Raw genomic sequence first — 17261 nt, forward strand, 5'->3', positions numbered from 1 at the left:
CACTTTCTTTTGACCTTGTTTGAATGTCATGGGAAACTTTTAAAAAGTAACCAGAAATAAAATTAATTCCATTTCATCACCTCCAAGGAAAATTAAATTATGTTCACGCTTTGCCTTTAATTAATTTGAATTCTTCTTAATTAATCCAAAATTAGCTAACTTCCATCTGTAGCACATTTATTTTATCTTTCTTATTAATTATGGAACTCCTTATAGTTTTTGTTAAAAAGTAACACTGGCACATGGGTGTATGATGAAAGAGCTTCTTGGCTAACCGCCCAGAAAATAAATGAAAAGTCAAGGGTCTTCAGAGTATTTAAATTTTTTTTTTAAAGGTCAAATTTGACATTCGCAAGCAGAGGAAATTTGACGTTTGTATATTTTACTAATGAAATTGGTTCCTTTGAAGTGCCCTTTACCTCCAAGATTTACAACTTGGCATTTACAAACCTGTCAACTGAACTGACAATGCCAAGGAGAGATTAAGAGATTCCATGCTATGGAATCTGATATAGTTTTTTACCCCACTCCCTTGGCCAGTACTTGCCCACAGGAGGTCTTCAATGAACACTACAATTGAATAAATGAGTGAACCAACCAACCAACCAACCAACCCCAAATAAATCACAAACGCTTTGGAAGTTTGAGGAATTTCAAATAAGAATTATGTTCATCCATTTCTCTTTATCTCTCAGAAACTGAATGTTTTTCTCACACTGGATCAAAGATAATAGATCTAAGTACTCTTCAAACCAGAGAAAGCTGAGATAAATAAATTGAAGCTTTTGAAAATTTTCAAGGGTTTTACCTAGCTTTGGTTATATTGGTTAATGTTTAGAAGCTTTTATGGGTCAGTCTTTATACAACAGGACACTGACTTTTAAAAAGGAAGTTTGAAAAAGAGTTGGCTGAATTCCTTCTATTTTACCTCCCTCCACTCCAATATGTCCCCAGACCTATAGGCCCTTCAAAATTGGACTCACGTTGCTTGCCAAGCTTCCAACCTTCATAGCATGGAGAGTCCGTCTGTCCATACCAACTCCTTCATAGTGGCCTCTCATGTGGTTCTGGTAATTTTCCTTATATTTATTCTACATGGAAACACAAAACAGTCAATAAAAGATTTCTCTTCCCAACTTGTTGAAGATCAACTACTCATCATAATGCACTAAATTGGAAATATAAATGATTAAATAGAACCTATTTAAGTAGTCAGTGTATCACTGAATAAAAAATAAGCCAAACCTTCCTTTAAAAAACCACTTAAATTTCAAGCAAGCACAAGAAGATGGAGGGAGACAAGCACATAAGCACACAACCAAACATAGGATCTGGTGAGTACAGACAGCACAAAACAGACCCAATTTTCTTTTTAACATTTTCACTTGTAAATGTGTCAGATTTTTCCCGTGTGAAAACCTCCCATGAGTGGGGTGGGGGGCTCTCCAATGGACAAGACTGATCGTGCAGACACTGGGTACAAAGCCCCACGCTAGGGGCTTGTACAAATCACTGTGTGCTATTACCTCCGTTTCTAATTATAGGAAGAATAGAACCTGAGCTTTGCCAAATTCTGTGTTTTTACACCACAAATTAGTGGTTACTAAAACCATGTGAAATAAGGATGTCATGTCCCAAATGCATCTTACCAAATGAAGGGAAAACCAAAACAGGATGCCAAGAAGTCATAAATAGGAAAATCTGGGTAGCTTCTAATGAAGCTGCATTAAAATCACCTACCTGGGGGGCCACTGACTTTCTAGGCACGGAGATTATTTAAACAAATACTATTACCATGTATCAGACACGATTCTACTCAGTTCATCTTCACAAGAACTCCATGAGAAGGAAGGACTTAGCATCATCCCCATTTTACACATGGACAAAGTGGCTCAGGGGTGCTTAAACAACTTGCCCAAAGTCGAACACTTGACTAACCACGGAGCCAGGTCTGTCAGCTCCAAAGCTGGTGCTCTTCACCACTACATGTAGGCAAAACAAATTCCTCTCTGAGCCTTACGAAGTCCCTCATGATCTTAAATTGTACTACAGTATGCAGCGAAGCAGAAATAAAATCACATCATCTAGTATAGGTCCTTGATGTTCTCAAGGAAACATCTCCAGAACTTCTCTGAGAATTTCCAAATTTGCAAATGCCATCTGTTTCTCTGTAAAACCAGGAAAGCAATCTGGGTCCCCAGGTTAAATGAGATCAGACATGAACTAAGAAGCACAAAGTTGCATTGAGAGGGGATGTCGCATGCTCAGCCAGGCTCCCCTGCCAGCACTCACCACCAGGAGCCCCTGATACTGCTACACAGGAAGAACACAAGAGGAGAGGTGCTGCCATTAAAGATTCAAGGTCAAGTGTGTGGTGGGGGATGGGAACAGAATTTAACACTATGTGGACTAATCCCTGCAGGCAATCTTGATCAAAACTCTTAGGTATTTGTGCCCAAGAGGCCATGCTTCTCTGAGACAAACAGATTTTTCACATAGACTGTCTCTTAAGAGACCTAGGAATTAGCTCATAAAAAAAGTCCAAAGAAATGCTTAGGTGTTAAAAACTCACATCACTGGTGAATTTTGAGATCTTGCTCACGTTCCTGAATTGAGGCGTCTCACAGTAGTTGATACTGTGACCTTTACTACTTCCCAGGTTCTTCTTATATTCCACCTTGGAAACCAAAACACCAGATGCACGATAGAACCAAGCCCAAAGCCACTCTTGAAAATGTCACCAGGACTTTACTAGGATATTTTTAGAAAACTTTCAACCCAACATTTAAAAATACCAGGCATAGGACACTCGAAATTAACAGTACGTTTTCCTGTCAAATAATAAATAAGTAAATCATCAGTTTGGTTCTGAAAATTAAAGATATATGGTCCCTTCCAAGAGAAAATCCAGTAAGAGATCATACAGCCCAAGAAGCGGCAAAATGGGTTTTAGAAATTAGGACGGCGGTTACTCTTGAGGGAAAGTGTCTGTGGGATTGTGGGGGGGTATGTCTGAGTCATGTTCTGTTTCTTGATCTGGGCGCCAGCGTTGTGTCCACTTGCAGAAATCTTCCCCATTATGGACATATGGCATTTACATTTCACCATATGTACACTTAAATAAAATTTAACCCAAAAAATTACTTTACAAAGGAGTATAATAAATGAGACCACTCATAGATGCACAGAGCGTCTTCTAATTTTAAACAGGTCGGCTAGTTGAGCTCCCCTGGGTAGCTCATCCCCTGGATGTAAGATGTGAGGTTATAGTTATTGAATAAACCCCAAGTCGTCCCTGGTAATTGGAGGAGGCAGCTGAAGGCTGATTACCACGAATAGAGCATGACTGGTTTGTCCTACTGGATGTTTATAAGGGCAAAAGGAAATTTTTGGATTTCCTACAACTAGATGTCCTACTTATGGTTATAAGGTCAAAAATAAATTGAAGGTTCTCTTGTGACCTCTTACCAAAAAAAAAAAAAAATACAATTTTTTATCCTATCTTATAAGACATATGGTGGAAACATGCTTTTTAAAGTATGCAAGATGCATTATAATGCTCACAATCTGATAAGAAGTGAAAAAAGTATAGCAAGCTATAAATATAGTTGAATTCTAATCTATAAATGTCTTTATATTCATATACTTGTTTATAGTATTTTCACCTAGAAAAAGGCCAAAATGTTAACAGTGTTTTTCCTGGGTGGTAAAACTATACTTTCAGAGATCTGGTTCCAACTCTGTCCCTAAAAGTCTCTCTGAACCAGAATAAGACACTGTACTTTTCTAGACCTATGACAAAGTGAGGACCTTAAGATTGCCAAGGTCCCATCTAGATCTAATGTTCTGTGAATCGAGAGCAAGGTTTACTACTTGACTCTGCTCTTGTGGGGTGAAAGCAGCCAGAGACAATATGTAACCAAGCATGATGTGGCTATGTTCCAATAAGTTTTATTTACAAACCAGGCTATGGGTCAGATTTGACACTCTGGTCATAGTTGGCTGACCTCTGGCCTAGAGCATCAGAACCATCTCATACGTGAGCCTCCCACTGAGATTAGGAAAACGTCACTCCTGGTGATTCTGAGCAGCCCAAAATTAGAGGATCACAGATTAAGGAATAGTTGGGAGGTCGAAGACTGACCTTTAGAGGTTAGGGAAGAAAAATATCTTAGGATACTTGAATATCTGCTTCTGAGTTGCAGATAACTTGTTCTGGGAGTACTTTTAATAGCCCTCATTCTTCCCTTTGCAAGAGGTTGTTAACTCAAATGCCTTTAGGGTCTACTGAGGAAATGCCAATGAGACGTGGCTGGAAAGAAAAAACTGGAAGTGATAAGGATTTGGGAGCTTGAGGGGTTATTTCCTTGCCAGAGTCCCAGCAATTCAAAAAATCTGAATCACCCAGTAGACCAAACAAAACACACGGTCTGGTGGCCAGTCCAGCCTCTAAGCTATGGGAATTCATAGGAGACACACAGCTCTGGGACACCGGACTCCAATAATAAGAGAATGAGAGAGGTTCCATGTTGGAAACACTTTCTGATCTTTGATTTCCACTCTGTTTGAATGACATATTGTTATAAAGGTTGGCTAGGGAAGTATTCTGCAACTAAAAATCAGCTGCCTGAAACTTCTGAGTATCTACAACCCTGTGAGAATTGGAGAGGAAACTTCTGAACCCTTGGAGAAACTCCATTTGTTTAATTTGTTTGATTCTAGGCTCTCTAGTGAGTTGCTTTTTTTACTGCCCATTTGTTCCATGGGAACTGGTAACCGTGTTTAGCTCCTGCATCGTTGCACAGAATTTTTCACACTGGGGTTGCCCCGTCCACGGTCCCCCGTACGTACCTCGCTCACAAGCTTGTTCACGCTCTGGGCCTGCTTGAGAACCAAGTTGTCTTGGGCTGGGAGGGAGTGATAATGCGCAGGGCCTTTCATCTTATTGAAGTCCTGCCTGTATTTTATCTGAAAGAAGCACACAAAGAGGGCCCAGAGTTGTTGTTTTCACGCTCCGTGAGAGAAATTACTCCAAAATGACCCCGCATTTAATGTCAACATTTAAGAGAATTTTCTGAAGGGGAAAAAAAAAAAAAATCACATTTTTTTTTTTCCCTCCATGAAATCCATAAACCACTCAGTCCCTTTTGTATTAAAGTTTTACTGGCCCTTTTCACACTTTGTGTACTTTATACTCTAATTCTACATGAAGAAACGTCTTAAAACAAGCATGCCAAAAGGTGTAATTCCAAACCCAGTCTGCCCATGGTTTCAACATCTTTTCTCCTCTAAAATGCTAACGAGGGGCCAAGTGAGTTACGTGTTTTACTTCCCCTCTCAGGGCAAGAATGCACTGTCCTGGGCAAATGGGTATAATAACTAAATAGCGCAGAGCAAAGGAGAAGGGCAAAGGGGGTGTGAAACTCATGCATGGCGTCTAACTATACATAGACCAAGCTCAGATTGGCATGTTAGATCAACATGGGCACGTCACTCAACTGAGTTTAATTATAGCTTATCTTTCAAGGACCGCCAGCTGGCCAGCATTCTGCAAATAAAAATCATTTTAATTACTGGGTTATACCCAGTTTGATAATCATATAAGCTGTTTTCATCAGCTATTCCCCTAAAGTGCTAGGTTTCTAAATGGCTTATTTTGCAAATACTCTCCTAACCCCAGCTCATCTGGCTGGACCAGCATCTGCACTTGCTTTAACTCACCTAAAGTAAGTTCCACCGTTTGTAGGTATCACGCTCCTTTGAAGCAGATAAATGTGACCAAACAGTTTGAACAAAAGAAGATGTCAGAAATTTGGAGAGAGATTGAGGGCTAACATTTTACTCTGGCTCAACCCTAAATAAATTGATCTGTGTGTAGGTTCCAGTTAAGCACAGTCTTCAACGTCTTGTTTCTCCTCTGCTTTGGTGGCTCTGCGGGTTGTCCCCAAGTGGTACTTACATCACTAGCGAGTTCATTGGCTTTCTTAGCATTCTGATAAGCCGGGGTGATCATGGCGGGGAAGCTGCCTTTTCCTCTGTGCTCCTGATATTCCTCCAAGTAACCCTGCTGGGCAAATAGAAAATTTCCATCAAGGATGCTCCCCTCCCTGAATGGGTGGGGAGTTGGAAATGATCTCTCCTAGAGCCTGTTCCTATAGAGGCCCATCCACACTGGACATTCCAGGGATCGCCTTAGGAGCAGAACCTTGTGGTGGCTAAGATGGTGGACTCTGAAGTCAGGTCTACTCACTGGTGCCTGGCACAGAGTCAGCACTAAATAAATGGTAACTATCATCATCAACATTTGCACTAGATAAATCCAGACATTCTACAAGTCTCCCAGACCCATGGATTATGGAGTACTCATTTCATATCTGACACCAGGGAGGTCCCTCTGCCTTCTAGTAATCTCAAATGCCGCCTTTCTTGGGCCCATTGGCAGATCTATGCAGAGAAACCATTAACATCCCAGATACCGTTTTTCCAGTGATGTATGTTATTTGCCAAGAAGAAGAGCATTTTATAACTATTTGATTTTTTTTGGATTTGGGGGGAAATTTCAAATTGCCCTAAGAGGCTCTAAATGGGACTAAATGTGTATGTCAGAGTATTATAATCTGAGCCTGTTTCTTCCTTCCTCTTCCCCACATCACCCACCCACTCACACAAAAGAAAATCTTCTCTCTCATATCAGTAGCATAAAGCTTTCCTGGCAGTGGGATATACTTCAAGACCCCGTCCCACACTACCTTCTCTCTGGAAAACTCCCTCATTCCCAGTCCTGCCCCAGGCAGCATCAGCTACTTCCTCATCTGTGTTCCCACCCATCTGAAACAGCCTTATGGGCCCCCTCAACCTCATGACTCCATCTCCCTCCGGCCTCCTCCAAGGCAAGGACCTGCCCCACTCCTGCACCAGGGTCGGAGTCTGGCACACACATTTTAAAAAATAAAACAGTTGGGTCAAATTAGAAAGTCCAGGCTTTTCCTTTATCCAATAGTGACAATTGTTTAGCCTGAGTGCTCCTGTATGTTTGGCTGCCAAAATGTTCTGGGCCAAACGCAACAAGTAAAAAAAAGTTAAGCTAAAAAAATAATAATAATGAAGGCTCCCAAATTCTTTAGTAATCCCCTTTTGCTCCTTCTGCTCTATGGGTGGGGGTTGGCTTATAGCTTTATTTTCACTTCTCTGCTTATACGTATCTATGTTAGGTATATAAATCTTTTAGTGAGACACTCAATCCTCCTGGGGATTTGACTGGCTACAAACAATAAGTAGATTACATGATATAGCCCATTGACCTAAAAAAATAGTTATTCATGAAAAGGAAGGATGAATTGTTTGGCATTTTAGGCACTACGGGTATTTATAGTTTATCTGACTGTCTGCTTCTTTCTCACTCCCTCCTACTCATGCCTGGTGGGTCCCGCTAAATCACACAAGGAAATGCCACACGAGGCTGATCCTCTTGACAGTTGTTGGAGGCCCTATCAAACAGCACCCTCTTTGATTCTTAGATTTGTTATTAGCATGACCAGAAACTTCAGCCAAGATGTCCTAATAAGCGAGAACCAACTACAACACTGTGAGGTTACATCTCATCGATGTGTATAGATATGTCTAGACACGCTCATGTACTGGCAGAAAGCGTTGGCCACATTTAGAACAAAATATTTTCTGCCAAATATAGAAACCAATTTTTAAAACTGATTTTTAAAAGTTGTCTTGAGCCTTCTATACCATAGATTTAAAACATGAAACTCATAAAAACATAATTTCATTGAGGTTAAAGCACTGATGCCATTTAAGTAACTTATAGAATTTTTTTTAAAGATTTTTATTTATTTATTTGAGACAGAGAGAATGAGAGAGAGAGAGCACATGAGAGGGGGGAGGGTCAGAGGGAGAAGCAGGCTCCCCGCCGAGCAGGGAGCCCGATGCGGGACTCGATCCCGGGACTCCAGGATCATGACCTGAGCCGAAGGCATTCGCTTAACCGACTGAGCCACCCAGGCGCCCTAACTTATAGAATTTAATAAAATGGACTTTTTCATTTAAGACTGAACACTTTTGCTCAGACGGACATTTGCAAAGGGGTCACACCCCATCTCCACACAGATCCCAAGTCTTAACGTAAGTGTCTCCCTAGATACTCTTCTACAGAAAAGAAACAAGTTGTTTCCTTTTATAAATTATGTATGTTGAATAAATCATGTATGTTGTAGAATCTACCCACTGACAAAAAATTCAAATAACTTTCCAATTAGTTTAAAAAAATCAGCTAAACTCCCTGCATGTACTCTTCGAGTACACACACTTAGCCTTCCAATATTCTTTACTTACAACTGTGAAAAGATGATGTTCCCTTTCTCTCCTACACCTGTTTAGTACCAGAAAATATGGAGGGATGTACAAATAAAAATTAGCTTCTAATTATCATCTCAACCTTTTTCCCCTCTGTCACTAGGTAGTTCACGTGAGAAGTGAAACTGGGGAGAAGATTTGCATTCTCTGGCAAATTGCTTCATCTAGCAACCTAGATAAGATATGTAGTTTCTAAGAAATGAGCCCTGCTACTTAGTGAAGTGCCCAATATGTTTCCAGACGTGCATTTGGATCCCTTTCATGCTTATACAGTGATGAGATAAAATTAGCCAGTCTTAGGCCTTGGGACCATTCTTCAATGAATAGGTGAGAATGCTTTACTCTTGGCAAATCCACCATCTTGACAGAGGTTCTTTATTTTTAAAAAAAGAAAAGGAAAAGTGCTTAGAAACTGTTTTCCCATGCAGATCAAGTTGAGCCCAATGTAATTGTTTGTCATTGCTTTCTGACTTGGAAAATCCACCTTTCGTAAATAGGGCAAGATAAACCACAGCCCAACCCCTGACTCAAGGGCCATCGACAGGTGACAGGCCAGCAGGCTAAAGACCAACAGAAAGGGCAGGCTCCCAGGAGTGGTTTCATCACCTACCTGGCCATACTGGTCCATGCATTCCCTTGTGTCTGCAGCCCCAGCAGCTGGACCAGCCATTCCTTTCATTTCCCTTTGATATTGTTGATGGTACTTCACCTAAATGAAGGGTAAGGACAAACCTCGGGAATTTCACCTCCTATGCACAGAAGCCAGAAGAGTAAAAACAAATGTCTTGCAGAATATTCTGTTTCTGCTTGGGTCCAGGGAAAGCTACTCCCTGGACCACAGTGCATGCAAAAGGAGACAGGCAGTTGTACTCGCCAGGCCCAGGTAACTTCCTGCTTCCTCCCCTACCACTAATACACTGTCATGGACACTCACAGCACTGGCCAGCTCATTGGCTCTCTTGGCTATCTGATATGCGGGTGTGATCATAGCAGGAAAACTGCCTTTTCCTCTCTGCTGTTCATAGTCCTCTGTGTATCTGACCTGGAAGATGAAAAAAGAAAATAAGTATCATGCCACAATCCCACAATGTATGAGGCCATCTGATGAGAAGTCCTGCTGAGGGTTTGCATGACCCCCTCAGGTCCCCCTGACACAGCCCCTATGGCACCATCACTGGTTTATGGCTTGATGGACCACATGCATCTCCTTTACCATTTTATTTCCCCACACCCAGCACAGTGCCTGGTACATGGAGACACTCAATGCAGAATTCAACACATACTTATGAAGCACGTGCTGTGGGCCAGGTGGTGGGGCTGGGCAGAGGAAGAAGGCTTTTGCCCTCAAGGGGCCACCAGTCAAGTCTAGGAGACAAAAGAGGCTTCTCAACCCAAGGCAAGTGGAAGCCACTCATTAAGCTGAACCTGGATTTGAGCTTACACTTCCCGCTCAGAAAAAGACTAAGTTCTTGGTCTTATTATGCTAGGAAACAAGGGGGCTGTGAAAAGGCAAATGGTAGAAATTCCTTAGAAGTTATATTCTATAATTTGCAGTGACAAGGACTGAATTTTTTCAGATTAATCACATACATCTGACTTGTGACTGATACTAAGTTTTCTCCCCAAGGAAGAGTTTTCACAAGGTCTGTGCTGGCTGACTTATCTGACTTGACCATCCTTGACCTTAGAAAGTTCTCCCTGGCTCCCACACGGGACCAAGAGGCCTCCTCCATTCTTCCTCCCTCCGCCTCCAAGGAAGGAAGGAAAGGAGAATCTTGAAGGCCTCTAGGCCTCCATCATTTCTTACATCACTTTGAAGCTGTCCTCCTGCCTTGGCCCGTAGCAGCTCAGGGGTGTCTGCCACCGTGGTGAACCTGGACACGCGCTCATCATGCCCTCTCTTGTATTCCACCTGATGAAGAGATGGCATGGAGTCAAGGTCATACCCACCAGCCTTTGTGAGGACCCTTCTTTGCAGCTGTCCTGAAGCTATACCATCGTGCTAGACTCAACAAAAGCTTATGGCCAAGTCTTTAGGGCTGTTTTCCTAAGCTCCTCTTTAAAAAGCATCATTCCTACTATGTTAAGCCCAAGAGAATGCCAGGCACGGTTAACCATTAACAAATATTAACTCACTTCATCTCTATAACAATTGCATGAGGCAGGACTATTATTTTCCCCATTTTACAAATGAGCTGCTGAGGAATAGAGAAGCTTAGTCATTTGCTCATGGTCACACAGCTAGTAAGTGAGAGCCAGGATTCCAATCCTTGCATTCAGGCTCCAAAAATCTGAGCTCTCTTAGCCAACAAGCTTTGCTATTCCTCAGGAGGCCATGCCATCCACTTAATAACAATCAGTGTCTAAAATGCTAAAGTGACCTCGAGAAATTATTTGGTCCAGTCTTTGGATGAGCTAACTGGTCTCTCCATTTGATCGATGTGGCCCAGTCAAGGCACAAAAGATAACAGGTAGGGAAAACATAAGAGCACAGTTTTCTCCATAATACCACACTAATGACACCTACTGTCCATAAGCACTCTCTTACTGGTTTTTATCTGAATCCCAGAGTCTCATTAGTGACCAAAATTAGCATAATCTATGGTGAATAAGCCCTGGGACGCTCACTTGGCTGGCCAGCTGGTTGGCTTTCTTGGCTCTTTGATAAGCAGGCGTGATCATGGCTGGAAAGCTCCCTTTGCCCCTCTGTTGCTCATAGTCTTCTGTATACTCCTGCTGGACAGAATCAACATCAGCACAAGAACCAATATGATATCAGATAAGAATGAAGAAAACTGTAATTGTGAGCATCATCAGAACCAATGCAACTGGATTTATAAGGTAGTTGGAAACCATTTCAATCACCTGGAGTAAATTTGAAAATGTTATTCCACTGGTGATTTGAGTAACATCTTCGACACCGAAGAAATCCTATTTCTCAGGTCAAAGGGACTCCCGTTCAGTGCTTATGTCGAATTATGTGGAACCTGGCCCAACCCAAGGGACCCAAAGAGAGCACAACCCCTTCGACTCAAAGGCTTGTATGATAATGCAGCAGTTAATGTGCAGGAGATTTTTCTGTAACTTGTCCACTAGAATTAGTTCTACAGCATTGAGAGTAAAATGTTAGGTTTCCCTTCTTACTTTCTGAGTACCTCTGATGATTAGTCTTCCTAATGAGACATGGTTCCTAGCATTTGTGTCTCTGTTTTCTTTCCATCTGCTAAAGGCTAAGTCACTAAAGACTGACGATAGTTTCCAAAGTAGTTTCTTCAAAGGGTAAATGCCCTGAGTGTGTGGAGAGGACCAGAAGGTACTGTGTGTAAATCATTAAGAATTTCCACAATCTGGGCTAAAACTGCCTTTTCTACATGAAAATCTACTAAAATCTCTCTTACAGTGCTGGGGGGGGGGGGGCAGAAGTCTAAAATGGGCCATCAGGGCTAGTCTCTTCTGGAGGCTCTAGAGGAGACTCCATTTCTTTATCTTTTCTAGAGGCCACTTGCATCCCTTCGTGTATGGTTCCCAATGGCTTTGACCTCTGCTTCTGTAATTACGTCACCTTGTCTCTGACTCTGACCTTCTTGCCTCCCTCCTTATAAGGACCCTTGTGATTACCTTCATCCACACTAACAATCCTGGGTAATGTTCCTATCTCCAGATCCTTAGCTTAATCATATCAGCAAAGTCCCCTTGGCCAGGTAATGTAACAGTTACACCTTTCTGGGGATTGGGACATGGTAATCTTTGGGGAAGGGGCCAGTAGTCTGTCTACCACAATCTTAAGCTAAAGAAACATTCAAACTAATTGCTAGAATAAGTTCTGAGGCCCTTACCTCACCAAGAGACTTTCGGGCCTCAACCATCCTTACGATTTCAGGGTCTGGCAGAGCTCCTGGGCACCAAGCATTCCCTTCCCCATATCCAGTCCAATAGGCTCTCTATAAAGGAAACACACAAATGCATAAACACATACCCCACACATTTGGTTGGTAAGACCTACCCCACGCTCTTAGCAATGCTCACATACACTGTCAACATAAGAGAAATTCTCTAAAAACTATAAACTCCTGTTGGCATATGGTGGGTCTCACCTAACAACAATGTTCAATTTTTTCACCTAGAAAATAATCTAATATCCTAAAAAGTTGAACTTTCTGAGATTCACTTATATTCTAGAAGGGTTTCAAATGTAACTTAGCATTTCTTTGCTCATCACTGTACCTAGACTGAGCAGTGGGGAGTCATTATGGACGGGCGATGTGAGATTAACCAGCATGATTCAGACATGCTGCAAAAACCTACTACTTGTCATGTGCCTAATATTGGGATAAGCAATTAACACTGCGAAAAGAAAAGCCAAAAAAAAGGGAATACAGTCTCTTATTTAAGATATCTGTGGCCTCTATAGGGAGCTGAAACCAACATAGGAAACAAGTAATGATTAGAAAATGTTTGTGTGCGTAAGTGTACTGTATTGAGGATAGACGCAAGGTTTTAAGAAGCAATCTGTATATGATGGGCCCCATTATGGATAGGAAGATGGAACCTAAGCTGGACCTCCAAGGCTGAGGTCAGTTAACAGGGGCAAAAGGAGAAAGAAGGACATCCATTCTAGAAGGTCAGTTTCGTTAAGGCAAGGATTTTCATCAGTTTTGTTCACTGATGTATTCTAACAGCCTGGAACAGTGCCTGGCACATAACTGACTCAATAAGTATTTGTTGAATAAATTCCAGGAGTGGGGACTACCATGAATTAAAGCATGAAGGCAATGATGGGCTTTGTGTGAAAGACCATGAGGAGATGGGTGTGACTAGAATTGAGGGGAAGAGATGGGGAGCCAAGTGGGCTGGAGGTGGGGCAAATTGGACAGGTTGGGTAGAACCATGCTTTGGAGATCTAGAAAGACAGATAATTCACATATGAAAATATGCTCAATGATACTAACAATCAGGGAAATTTAACTTAAAACAACAAGATAGAAATTGCCAAAAACTTTTATCTGGAAATACCAAGTATTGATGAGAGTGTGGAGGAATAACTCTGCCCGTAAGAGTATCAAATGCACAGCCATATTAGAGCGCAATTTGACAATGGCCATGGAAATTAAAAAGGTATGCACCCTTTCATCACCTAGCAACCTCATTTTTCATTACCTATTCTAGAGAAACCCTCACTGTGTCCAGAAGAGGTCACACACAAGGGTGTCCACTGCAACTTTGTAACAGGAAAAAAAAAATTGGAAAGAACCCTGCCCATCAATAGAAGATCATGATACATCCATTCTTAATAGTTGCATTCATGATACACCCATCCCTCAATAGCTTAAAAGGAGGTTGACACAGAAATATCTCCAAGATATTTGTTGATTGAAAAATATAAGCTGCAAAATAAGGCATGCTGTTTCATGGAAAAAATTACACATCCCGATAGAAACACACATATGTAATGTTCAGTGAAAATAATGGCTAATATTTACTGTGCCTACCATTGTTCTAAGGTCTTTACATTTGTATACTCTTTTAATCTTCCAATAGTTCTATGAATCAGGAATTGTCAGAAGTTCAGTTTACAGATGAGAAAGCCAAAGAAAAGAATGGTTAACTAATTCATCAAAGGCCCCTCAGTATGTGGCAGTGGTCATATCCAAATGGAAGTACTAAGAAATAAATGACATAGATCTATATTTATAAATGAGTAAAGTCTGAAAGAATACCCACAAGACTGATAATGACAGGTACCTCTGTAGAGGGACTGAGTAGAGATGGTGCACAAGGAGTTCCTCTGTACTTGGCTTTTTTTACAATGAGGAAAACGCAAGTATTATGTGTATAATGAAAAGTAAATGGCTGAGGAATTTTGAAACGAGGAGACTCTCACTAGTGAGCATAAATTCTCAGGTGGTAGGAAGAGTAGGTTAGGGCCATCCAGGAAGCTGTGTGTGACCAACGTCACTGGACAGACTGGACAGAGGCAAAGCCAGAAGAGAGAAGGCCATTTCGGAAGGTCCTGGCAAAGTTCAGGCAGGAGATGATGTGGATCAGAGCAGGGAGAGTGAAATGCAGGACAAGGGGCAGACCTGAGGGAAGGATCAGAGGCAGGAAGGGCAGCCGTGGTCTCCAGCCTGGGTGGTTGTTCCCAGGGACAGAAACACAGTAGTTGGAAGGGACAAACTGACTAGTGAGTTTGGACTGGAAGCAGATACGGTGGAGATGACCCCATGACACTCTGGGAGATGTGTTCTGTGGACAGCTGGAATCACAAACTGGGTGAACGAAAGCCTAATCAATTTCTTTAGAAGTAATACTCATAATGCGTCTCATTTGAAGAGTGTGTCGGTCTTTTCCCTTTTTCCCAAACCCATTCACACCTCTCCTCTCACCTCGTTCATCAGGGCCTGCCCGTCAGGTGCATCTGTCCCATCCCTGGATTTCATGTCCCAGTGAAAAACCGACTTAAACTGTCCGCCCTCATCTTGGTCATCAGTCTGCACCATGGAGACATTGTCAGTAATGTTTCCATCAGAGAAGAGAAAGAAAATAAACAACATATAGTTAAGTTGGAGGGACTGTTCTAAATCTCAATGGCAAAGCTTCGTAAGTGCACAAGACACACTGACAAAAGACTGAAGGTCTCAATGACCTCATCACACGACACCCAGTATTCAGGTTGGAGTAACCTCAGAAAACGCTAGATATCAGAGTAGTGGTTCTTAACTTTAGTCTGTGCCACAATCACCTGTTAACATGTTGTAACATGTTGTTAACATGTTGTCCCCCCAAATTCATGTACGCATTCTCCTATGCTTTATAATTTTACCGTTAATATCTTGACCTGTAATATACCTTGAGTTAGTTTTTTTGTGTATGGGTATGAGGTAGGGGTCCAGGTTCATTTTTTTCCATGCAAATATCCAATAACTTCAGCACTGCTTTCCTGAAAGATCATCCTTGCTATAGTGGATTGCAATGGTACATCTGTCATAATTCGAGGGACCACATAAGAGCGGCTCTATTTCTGGACCTTGGATTGCATTCTACTGGCCTGTCTATTCTTATGCAATACTATGCTATGTTAATGACTACTACTTTTATAGTGAATCTCAAAATCTCGTAACCAAAGCCCTTCAAGTTTGTTCTTCAGAGTTTCTTGGCTATTCTAGAATCTTTGTGCGGTTCACATCAATTTTAGAATCTGTGGGTCAATTTCTATGAAGAACACCAGGATTTCGGCTGGAATTACATTGAACGTGTAGATCAATTTGGGCAAAACTGACAAAGCAATGGTATCTTCGGAGTCTTGGGCTGGGCAAAGAGTTCTTAAAGACAACCTAAGTAGGACCCGCCATAAAAGAAAAAATCAAAAGGTCTTAGGTCCCAATCCAGATTTCATAACGGATGAGGTCTAAAATGGGGCCAGAAACCTGCAATTTAACAAGCAGAAGTTGAAATCATGAATTTTACAGATGAACAAAGAAACTGAAAGCAAAGAAGTGGCCTTACTAAAGTCATTCAACAGGTAATCAGAGCCAGGCTTAGAATCCAGGAATTCTATTTCCACATGGAAGGCACTTCCTCTCATCGAATTTCTAGGCTGACTACTGCTCGGTGCAGCTGCAATATGTGTATTTTTAAATATATAAATTGAGAGTGCTTTACCTGCTTCTTCCCCTGGATTTTGAGAAACTACCGCAAACATGACGTAGACTGAGGGCAACGTTTCTGGTCAGCAGCACTACGGACATTGGGGGCCGGTTAACTCTTTTTCCCGGGCCCTGGCTGGGACACTGCATGATGTTTAGCAGCATAGTTGCTCCTTACCCATCAGACGCCAACAGTACCCCTCCCTGCCAGTTGTGACATTCTAAAAAGTCCCCAGACATCAAATGTCCCCTGAGGAGTAAAATTGCCCTTCTCGAGAGCCATTGCCTTAAGGAATCAGAATCGCAGGATCAAAATAGATAGAAAGCTTTATTTGCTGTCCTCCACCCACAGGACAAACCCTTCACTGGGGTGTACCTGCCTCTCCAGACACTTTTCATGAGATTCCGGATTATTCTGAGGAAGTAGGAAGAGGAAACAAAAGCCACTAAGCGTCTCAAGTGGGGTAAGGAAAAAGCATTAAGAGCTAAAGTCCCCTCTCTGAATAAAAGAGAACCTAGATGTTTTATTCTCCTAAAAATTCCACGCACGCCTACCAAACAGGAAATTTTGTCTTAGACATTTATTTATTTAGTTTTAAAAGGGTGACATTTAGGAAACACAAAAATGTCAGCCTGCTTCGAATGCCAATTCAAACTCTTTCCTTTTCTCCTTCATCACCATCAGTGAAGCATCCCTCTTGTTCTTTCTTTTAACACATGTGCAACGAATTTGTTTTTATTCAATTGGCAAACTCAGAGATGCAAGAGTTAGGCAAGAAAGTCATCCATCCCCCTTCCTCAGGTGCCTATAAGACCCAGGCCTAGAAGGGGCACAGCTGTCCATTTGAAATTTTTCCTGGTGGGCAAGGAGGAGAAAGTGACCTCAACAGCCAATTGTTTGGCATAACACCCACATACACACACACACGCACACATGCATACACAAGTATACATGTATACACACACACACCATGTACACACAAATATACACAGAGACGTACACACATACACACCCACACACCACACACGCATATACATACACACACGTGCATGCATGCACACATATGTATACCCACACACTATGTACACACGTGTGTGTGCCCATGCACGCTTATTCACACGGACACCCACACATACATACACTCCCCATATGCACGCACGCATATTTACACACATGCACACATATTCGCACAGAAGCAAACAAATGCACACACACAGGCGTCCCGGAAAGTTCACATCACTCTCTGTGGCTAG

General features: G+C 41.9%; 1 protein-coding gene across 7 annotated transcripts in view; it reads right to left on the reverse strand.

Annotated features, from left to right (window-relative positions):
• NRAP (nebulin related anchoring protein) overlaps window positions 1-17261 on the reverse strand; it is a 71619-nt gene that overhangs the window by 50465 nt on the left and 3893 nt on the right. For 3 of the 7 annotated variants that reach the window (XM_045878867.3, XM_054508395.2, XM_045878863.3), the window contains exons 4-13: window positions 14748-14852; window positions 12201-12305; window positions 10993-11100; window positions 10172-10276; window positions 9299-9406; window positions 8975-9073; window positions 5960-6067; window positions 4852-4968; window positions 2573-2677; window positions 984-1091 (exon numbers count right to left, since the gene is read on the reverse strand). In XM_045878867.3, the coding sequence (XP_045734823.1) occupies window positions 984-1091; window positions 2573-2677; window positions 4852-4968; window positions 5960-6067; window positions 8975-9073; window positions 9299-9406; window positions 10172-10276; window positions 10993-11100; window positions 12201-12305; window positions 14748-14852 (1068 nt within the window). The remainder of the gene's footprint in view (window positions 1-983; window positions 1092-2572; window positions 2678-4851; window positions 4969-5959; window positions 6068-8974; window positions 9074-9298; window positions 9407-10171; window positions 10277-10992; window positions 11101-12200; window positions 12306-14747; window positions 14853-17261) is intronic. The other 4 variants (XM_045878864.3, XM_045878865.3, XM_045878866.3 and 1 more) reach the window with 4 other exon arrangements.

The sequence above is a fragment of the Mirounga angustirostris genome, unplaced genomic scaffold (assembly GCF_029215605.1).
Source record: "Mirounga angustirostris isolate CCGP_5_RB_7025 unplaced genomic scaffold, mMirAng1.0.hap1 SCAF_6, whole genome shotgun sequence".
Lineage (NCBI taxonomy): Eukaryota > Metazoa > Chordata > Mammalia > Carnivora > Phocidae > Mirounga > Mirounga angustirostris.